The sequence below is a fragment of the Condylura cristata genome, unplaced genomic scaffold (genome assembly GCF_000260355.1).
Source record: "Condylura cristata isolate star-nosed mole 26May11 unplaced genomic scaffold, ConCri1.0 scaffold00006, whole genome shotgun sequence".
NCBI classification, from domain to species: Eukaryota; Metazoa; Chordata; class Mammalia; order Eulipotyphla; family Talpidae; genus Condylura; species Condylura cristata.
Window position 1 is genome coordinate 43,410,712 of NW_004567107.1, and position 9,786 is coordinate 43,420,497.

The 9,786-nt window shown below is 35.7% G+C and overlaps 1 protein-coding gene across 2 annotated transcripts in view; it reads right to left on the minus strand.

Annotated features, from left to right (window-relative positions):
- ERMP1 (endoplasmic reticulum metallopeptidase 1) overlaps positions 1 to 9,786 on the minus strand; it is a 97,856-nt gene that overhangs the window by 71,623 nt on the left and 16,447 nt on the right. For both annotated transcript variants that reach the window (XM_012721409.1, XM_004677647.1), the window contains exons 5-10: positions 9,303 to 9,449; positions 8,262 to 8,354; positions 5,810 to 6,022; positions 4,789 to 5,009; positions 1,716 to 1,890; positions 1,159 to 1,349 (exon numbers count right to left, since the gene is read on the minus strand). In XM_012721409.1, the coding sequence (XP_012576863.1) occupies positions 1,159 to 1,349; positions 1,716 to 1,890; positions 4,789 to 5,009; positions 5,810 to 6,022; positions 8,262 to 8,354; positions 9,303 to 9,449 (1,040 nt within the window). The remainder of the gene's footprint in view (positions 1 to 1,158; positions 1,350 to 1,715; positions 1,891 to 4,788; positions 5,010 to 5,809; positions 6,023 to 8,261; positions 8,355 to 9,302; positions 9,450 to 9,786) is intronic.

Below are 9,786 nucleotides of genomic sequence, written 5' to 3' on the forward strand. Positions count from 1 at the left end.
TGTCTCTGGTGAAGCCTCTCGCCGCCCCTGAGCCTCTGGCCTGTACCCCAGTTCTGTATGCACAAATAAATAAATCTTTAAAAAAAAAAAAAAGACATAAGCCCTACAAAGTAAGAACAATTTAGAATTTTCCATCCACTCCTACAATTAGGGACTCAATCTTATCTCAAAGATAAATTGGACAGACTACCAGAACTTTTTAGGAGAGGTATAAGCACCCTTAAATAATACATGTAAGAATTACTGTATAGGGCTAAAAAACCAGTCACATAGATATACCTGTTTTTAAGGAATGTCTCTGGTAATACACATACACACACCAGACACATAGCCCCCCATTCACCTGTCGATATTCAGTAAGCACTTTTTAGGAATTCTAATGAAAAGAGTCATTAAGACAATAAAGTCCCTAGAGGGACCAGACCTGGGGAGTATTAACACCATGTCTAGAGCAGAACTCTGGATCTTGTTCTAACAAAGGGAGGAGCTGCTTGTTAATTCTATAACTCTGGGGAATCTCAAGAAGAGAAGCAATGATGGGAAAAGGAGGACTTTCCTTATGAGGAGAGAGCACTATCACATCCACATGAATACTAGCATGGCCTATCAAACTTTCATTACTTGGTAAATGCAGGATATTTGGGTGTGAGTGTACTAATTTAGAAGTCATACTCAATGAAATTTGTACTAGTAGTGAGGTACCTGATAATGCAAAAATTTTCATAATCTTTATTCTTCCTTCATGATTCCTAATAGGACTAATAAAACTACCACATGTTTATTAACATTTGTCCCTAGCTGGTAACTTTAAAACACACTACTGGAATCATTCTAAAAATTTACCACCACGCAATCCTGACCAACTCTTGCTTGGCATGCGTTCCACAGATTCACAGTCAGATAGCTTGAAAAACTATTATAAGAGTAATATCATCAGATTTAAAAGGATGAGAAGTGAAAAGTAACAACAAAAATTGCAGTGACAATAAAAACACATTCTGTATTTTCTGACTGCTGACTCCACAAAATGCATAGCCATTCACCATATCTTTTACTTAAGAATCTGTTAATAAAAAATAAGCAGTGCTACTTCTTAGATTCTAGTATCACTAAACTCATCACTTGGATAAAAAAAGAATTTTTAAAAATTTTTCTTACAAAATAGGAAGAGAGAATCATCGTACAGCCAGCCAGGATGGAAGCCAGCACAACATCTGGTGGAATTTCCGAACCACTTCTACCAAGGATAGGGGTAAACATCTCAAATACTGCCCAGATGAGGTACAAGGCATAAAGATATGGGATAAACATCCCCAAAAGGTAAAATGCAATAAATTTTCCTTGGGCACCTAGGAAAAAAGAAAAGAAAGCATAAAATTCTGAAATCCTACAATTTAGATCTAGATTTTTATAGTACTGGTGTACGTTGGCACTTAAACAGAAAATAGGTTATATGTAACTAATCTTTTGGTCATGTTATCTATGAGATAACACGTTCACTCACATATAAGAAAGAAGTAGTGATATTTTAGTATGTATTCACAAATTTAAGAATTGGATGGGTTTAAGTAAAAAATGTGTGTGCTATAATTTTAAAGAAGCAAATTAGAAAGCCTACTCACAGATTTAAAAAAAAAAAAAAAAGAGCCTAGAAGCCTTATTTCATGTATTTTAACATATTTTTTCCATTAAAATCAAAACCAAAAATACCCTACCATGATGCTTAAACTCCTTGTGCACACAGAGCTTTGTAAGCAATGGAAATGCCACCCAGACAGCACTAATAAATGCTGAGCAAAGTCCTCGGTAAGTGAGAGTTATAAGGAAACCACAATGAACAAACAGCGAGATGTCAAAAAATACTTCTCCCAGATACTGGTCACTGGCATTCTGAAAGAAAAAAATATATACAAGCAGTCTCACACACTGGTCAGACATAAAGATCTTCTATTATCATTTCAATTGCACATAAGAGCTACATTTTGTTTTAAGCAAGGTCTAAACTTTAAAATAAGCATTACTGGCCCTTACAGCAGGCTAAAGCACAGCACTGAGAAGCTAAAGGCACTTCAGCATGAATTCGATCCCCGCCCTGGTGACCACATGGCACGTCAGACCTCTCCTGACCTGCCCGGTCTATCTGCCCGTTCTGCTCCCCACTCTGTCTGTGGTGAAGCCTCTCACCACCCCCACAGCTCTGGCCTGTACCCCAGTTCTGTATGCATAAATAAATAAATCTTTAAAAAAAATAAGCACTATCAAAGCTTCTGTCTTTGATTAAGTAGCAGTGAATTTACACTACTGCACAGGAAAAAAGGACTTAACAAAACCAGATAAACACATTATCATTACATGGATATAAGTGTGCTTTTCCTCCAGCTTATTGAGTAACATTTGTAAATGTTAAAAGCCGGAAGGATCATTCTAAAAATATCCACCTCCTTAAGTATTCCCATTTATGCAATGTCCACAGAATCTCAAGCACACTAAAGAAGTAACCTGTGGAACTGCACCTCCTGCAGCTTCAGTAGCACCCCTGGGGAACTACCTGAGGTGCAGAGCTCCTGGCCACGTGAGCTTTTGCTGAGTCTTTTCTGTCTCCAACTAGTCTTATTGTGCTACTTTATCCTTTACCTGGATGCCTGCCGCTTTTACAATATAAAAGGTGATGTGTCTTTTCTTTAAATATCTGAAGTCTGAGGGCTCCTGGACTAGACTTCAGAAGCTGACACGTGAACTTTGTACATTAAAACATCTGATAAGTGACTATATTAATGTAAGCATGAAAGTTATTACTAGGTAAAGAAATACCAAATGGAAATAGATATATTAAGTTTCTGTCCTCTGCCTCCTCATTTCTGTGTGCAACATGGCATATCTGCTATAAAGGAGCCTACATCAACAGCTCAGAAAAATTTCAGTCACATTTGCAAAAACAAGTTAAAGTACACTTGACATGCCCCTTTGGACAATGAAAGGCAGGCTGTTGTGATTTCGCATGATGTTCAACAGAGTACTGGTTAAAAGGCACTGTCACTGAAAAGAAGAAAACTCTTAGGTTTCGATTTAAAAATGACAGCCAATGTAATCAGTGAAATTTTAACTTCCCAAATTGTACCCAAAGATCGAACACTCTCAGAACATCGTTCTACTCACTTCTGCTGACTCTTCCCAACATCAACTGTTGCAATCTATCCCATACACTGTTAATGAATTTTTCATACCTACTGACATGACATTATCCCACTATTCTGTTCAGAAGATTTTAATGGTAACCACAATGTTTTCCATTCTCATGCTCCAACTTCATTATGGCCTGTTTTTCTAATTATATTCTCACTTTGTCTTCACCTTGCTGTTCTTGACAGTAACCTAAATGCATCTTATATACTCCCACTTTTGACTGCTCATCAAAATCTGTATCTTGCACACTTCTACTCATGCTTCAGAAAACCAGTTCAATGTTATCTACAACTCCACTAAGCCTTCTGACTTCCACAAACAAAATTCATCTCTCCTAGCCCTACAGTATAATGTACATATCAATGCATTTCATTTCATCCCAATGTACTATAATCATGTGGTTTCACCATCTTCCAAAATGAAATGGTGCTATTTAATGAAAGACTGCATCTAACGATTCTGCCTTAGCATGGTGCAAGGACCAGTGAGTAACTAAAAAATATTTGTATAATTTAAGTGACACACATTTTCTTACCACTGTGATTTCAGTTCAAAGTTATATAACTGAATAAGTGAAAGCAGTCCAACTAAATGGAATTTTTTAAGAATCTGTCTCTTTCTTACTCATCAATAAAACTCAACCACACTCTGGTTATATATCTTTGCACTAATAATAAATGTGAAATTGAATCCTTTGTGTAATAGTTTTGGAAACTGAAGTCACTAAGGATACAAATTTTAGCTCACCCATAAAAAAATGATTAATCTCAAAAAGCCTTCAATAGGGTTTGGTAATATAAAAGAGCTCACAGGATGTCATCCCAACATTAACTGAAACTGAGACCAAGGTTCAAGGACCAAAAAAAACAACCTTGTGAAAGGATGCTGGATTATAGTCTTCCATGTACCCATTGAAATCCCTAAGGGACAAATAGGCTGTCTTGAAAATAAATTGAGTGAAGAAAGTTTTCCACTTTAACTCCCTTAGAAAATCAGAAATCATGTTTTCACTGTAATTTATTTTGCGCCCTATTATTTTATAACCTAATTCCTAGCTGTTATTTTCATCATATGGGGTATTATAACCACAATAATATGGCAATGTTCTCTAAATCGGTATAAATCATAAATTCCCTTTCTTCTTTCCATAGCAATTTTACGTCATACATATATGTATGCTGTCAGAATTGTCATCAATAACAAACAGATGGGAAAAAACTGAAGGAACACTAAGTGAAGTTCAAGTGCAATATTCTTTTAGGTTGCAAATGCTGTAGGTTAATGATTCTTGTCAGATGGCTTAAGCACAGGAGCTATAGCAATGAAGAAAACAATTCCTGCCATCATGGAGATTACAGTCCAGTAGAGAACAGAGCGTCTCAAACACTTCAGTTTTATAAAGTCATTTGATTTCTAAACAAAACCCTCAGACTAATAAGCTTTTCATAAAATTAACACTATCCTGATGCTAGTTTTCTATAACCATGTCAAACTATTTTTGATAGCTCAAAAGGACAAATACATTGAATCCCATTTGATTTTGTCTTTAATCCTTGAAAGCTGCCAAAACAACAACAAAAAACAATAAATATGCTTAACACTTACCACATAATAAAATCTCTTTGCAAGAGTATGTATAAAGATTATTTTAGCTACAGCAGCAGTTCCATAGAGACAAACAGAGACATAGAAGTGGTTGTACCATGATAGTGACTGTCCAATAAGAGAGATGAACACTGCTATAATGAGAACGGTAACCAGGCTAGTAAACCAGCTTATCAGAGTGATGCCGAGTCCACAAAAGAAGTCCTTTGTATAGTTAGCAGCTAATGAAGAGAAGAAATAAAAATAATCATCTTAATCAAACAATTTCTTAACCAATCAACAGATACAAATGGGCAAATATTAAAACAAAAAAATTACCACTAATTGAAAATTACTAAAATGTTCTACGAGTAAAGTTTGTTAAGCACTACAGCAGGGAAGGTATTAACAAACAATATTTAGTTAACATTTACTGAGAGTCTGTGGGTACTAAACTTTACTCAAGGAATAGTTCAATTATATTGCTAACTAGGAAAGTGGGTAGTTTTAATTTTCACCTTTGAATGCTTTGTATAGCGAAGTATCAGCAAGAATGGAAGATAAATTCCCTTATAAAATCTTGCTAAAAGAAACTGACACAGGAAGAGAAGGAACATGGCAAAATTACTGGTAAAGAATTAAATGCGGCTAAATATTTTATCGATTAACAGCATATAACAAATTAGACTATGAGACATCTAAAATAAAAGATTAAACCAGAAGCATTTCATTCACACTTCAGAACAGTATGTTATTGATCTACAGTGTAAAGACTTTTCAATGCATTTTTCATTAAAAGTCAATGTGTATAAACCTTTTTTCAATGGCTCCTGGGGTATTTCTATAGAATATGTAAGTACAGAAAATTGCCTGTTTTACCAAGATTAACAGTATGTTAATCTGTTACACATCTACACATTTATTACAATATAAATCAAATGTTATGTTTTATGATTTTTAACTTCTTAGATATAAACTGACTAAAACTTCAGGCGTATTCTATATCCATATTTATATTACAAATTTAGAGGAAATTACTTACTCTTATGTTTGGGATGCAACAATTTTTTGCCCAGATACAAAACAACAGCCATAACCACTATGGAATTAATTATTAAGCCAACTCGAGATGGGTAGGCAACCACAAATAGGCCAAGCACATCAAAGAAGACCATGTTTCCATGTTGATATTTAGAAGAAGCAGCCAACATATCAGATGTAGCTAAATATTTAAGAACTGCTAAAATGTTGTCACCTATTTGTAAAAAGAAAAATAATGCAGTTGAATATAGCATCCAATGAGTAAAATAAAAAAGTTGTAAAGATTATACAGAAATAACTTTCTATCATCCTGCTATGCTCCTTCACTTTTCCTAGTAAATTTGTCAAAGAAAGCCCATGCCCTTACTCCATTTCCTCTCCACTTGAGATGCTTTAAATAGTGAAATATCAGCAAGAATAGAAAATAAATTTCCTTATAAAATCTTGCTTCCATTCGACATCGTCTCTTATCAGATGTATCTTCATTGCTGACAACCCAATGATTGCTTTTTAGTCCCCATTCATTGAATATATAATCATGTAGCAGACACTGTTCTAGATATGAGAAACTCAGTAGTGAATCAAAAGACAAAGGCCTCTCGGTCACAAAGAGTGAAGAGGTCCCTATACACGTTTTAAAAATTAGTAAGGAATGTCAACTGAATCTGAATTAAAAATGAGAGGTATTAGAGTCCCATGGGAACATACTGTGTGAAAGTAATGTAGTTTGAGAAGTCAGGAATGCCTCTATGAGAAAGATATTTATAGCTAAAAGATGAGTAGGACCTAGCTACAATGAGGGAAGTTGTATAGACTTAAGAAAAACAAATAAAAGAATGTCCTGAGGGCAAAAGCCAGAAAAGAAAAAAAGTACTGAATAAATACAGTATTCAGAAACAAAGCTGGAGAGTTGGGAGTATCATCTCAGGCAGAACCTGTAACATCAAAGGTCATGTGAATACATTTCACATGAATCGATAAAGGTCATGTGAATACATTTCACATGAATCGATAAATATGAGTTTGAACATTAACAGAGGAATAATAGGTGTATGACTGACATTTCTTCCTGTTGCTCACCCCATTCTTCATTTTCTCTTCTTTTCACTTAAGACATGCCATTGCCTCACCATTAGGTTTCCCTTTCATTTCTCCTTACATTTTCCCAAGATACAGGTTTAGTCCTACCTTTGCTTCACTTTCCCAAAAGGCATTTCTGTTCTCCATACATTTATGATTTCTCAATGCTTAAATTCTTAAACTCGTTATACCCATGTCTGCCAAGAGAATTTATGCTGTAATCTAGATACTGTATCTGTTTTTCCATCCCTTTGTTCATAGCTTCTACTTCATATGTCCAACAACAAACAATGCTCTCCTTCCCCTCTACACTAATGCGCTGGATGGTGGTTGCCTTTCCAAGTTTCTGTTATAGTCAATAGCATTATCTTTCCCCGGTCAATCAGGCTTTATACCTTTATACCATCATCTCTGATGCTATCCAGCTAACTCACCTCTTCTAACCTATCAAGTCTTATTGAATTTAATTTCAAAATTAATCTAATTTTCCAACCCTCTCCTTTCATTTCTGTCTTCTGTCAACACTACAGTGCAGACCCTCATTATTCCACACGTAAATTTTCCGAACAGCTTGACTCCTTTATCCTGGCCTCCCTATCCAATCTACACTATATCACCACAATAACAGCATTTAAAACCACTTTAACTGATTCACTGACATACTCTGGTCTCATACCTACAGCTGTACCTTGCTGAATGTTAAAGTCTTCTACAATTTTTTTCTATTCCATATATTTTTTAATTAATTTTCCTCTATTTCTGAAAATACAGTTTCCATTTTATTGATAGATTGTACTCTGACAATCTACTTACCAAGAATACCCCCTACACACACACACACATACACACACAAATACATTCTATTCATGCTGTGCATTTACTGGAATGTCCTCTTCTCTCCATGGGGACAAAGCCTACCAACTCTTTAAGGATCAGCATCAGACTCAGCTCCCCTATCTCTCACTTTAACTTCCTTGTCCCTGTGCACCTTATCCTATAACTTAATAACCTATCCTCATCATCTTCCCTGGATCAATGAAATTATCTTCTACACCTGGGCAAGCTTCCTAAATACATGATAGTGTCAGCTCCAATACACAGTTTCCATTTTGGCCACAGTCTCATTGCTCAACAATCCTACATAATGCTGGGTCAACTCTTTTTCCAATTGTTCACCATGAAAGTTCTTAGCTTTTTTCGTCTGTAGTCTTCAAGGATAACATTCAAGTCCTTATCTCAAACTCCAATACCCAAGTTCACTTACACCATATACTACCTTTCTAATGAACAGGCCACAGAATATTTATAGATTTACTGGCCATTGCTAATAATCCATCTTAAAGCATATCAAAAATCTAAATTAGAATACCAACCTGCTCTCTGAATGGAGTCAGTTAGAATTCTGTCCGCTGTGTCATACTTGGTGTGATAAATGTATCCATTTTCAATAAAAGCTAAGTCTATTCCTAAAACATACACGGAAAAAAAGTCATTTTGTTTAAAGATCAACGTTCTACCTTGCTTTAGGCCTAGTTTATGTATTAAATTCCTAAGGGACAAAATGTCAAAGCATTAACTTGACTGCTTTGTCATATTTATAAAAGAACGAAGAACTTTCCAAATTCTTACACTCTACAACTACTGTACATAATTCATTACATAATGACTGACAAAGTGTATCACTCTACAAAAGGTCATTGTAAGTCATAGCAAGAGGTAGGAATAATTAAGTTTGGGGATCATCATTACTTCCATCTATATGTTCTTGATAAGTCAGCACCAACTTTAGAGAAGCTGAACAATTCCCTAGGTGACTTTGCAAAGCAACATAATAATGAAAGTCAAACATCCCTAAAGTATCTATTGTCATCTTTCAGCTACACAGTTCTCCCCTCTTCTATAATACTGTGGGGCAAAATGACAAGTTCCAGAAAAGACAAATAATAATTTAGTCTAGAGTTTAAAAATAAAGCAAAAAAAAAAAAATCAGAAACTCTGTTTCAGGAGTCAAATTAAACATCTCTCAGAGAATGTGCTCTCAGAAAATGCTGTTTACTTTTAAATTTCCAAAACATAAAATATGCTTTTGAGGCCCTCCCTGGTGGCGCAGCGGGTTAAAGCACAGCACTGAGAATCTAAAACCGATTCCGCATGAGTTCGATTCCCGCCTGCCCTGGAGGTGACCACATGGCATGGCAGACCTCTCCTGACCGGCCCGCTGCTCCCCTCAGCAGTGTACTTCGTCGATCTGCCTGTTCTGTTCCCCACTCTGTCTCTGGTGAAGCCTCTCGCCGCCCCTGAGCTTCTGGCCTGTACCCCAGTTCTGTATGTACAAATAAATAAATCTTTAAAAAAAAAAATATGCTTTTGAAAAAACTATTGTCCCACAATAGCCCATCACCTTGACAAAATACCTGGAATATTTCCAAAATCCCTGTAGATACGAAAGTCAGTATCTGAAGGAATGATTCCACTCTGAAAAACCTCTTGAGCCACCACAGAAGCAAAAGGATGTTTAGCTGCAGAAACATAAGCTTGTACCAACCAAGGATTTTCAGGACCTGAAATGAAACATGACAATACAAGGTCAAATTGGCAATGTTTTAGCCTATTAATTTTTTTCTACATACCTAAAATATGTATGTGCTGCTTTGAGGACAAAGGTTCAAAGCATATTTTTTCCTGTATTTTTCATTGTTTCTCTAATAAATGTGATGACTTTTAAAATGTAAAATAACCTCTTGGAGAAACATTTTTAATTACAAAGTAACAACATTACCAAAAGTTTAGATTTAAAAATAAAAATATAGGCCTCGGCCCTCCCTGGTGGCGCAGGGTTAAAGTGCAGCACTGAGAAACTAAAGCCACTGCAGCAAGAGTTCAATTCCTGCCTGCCTT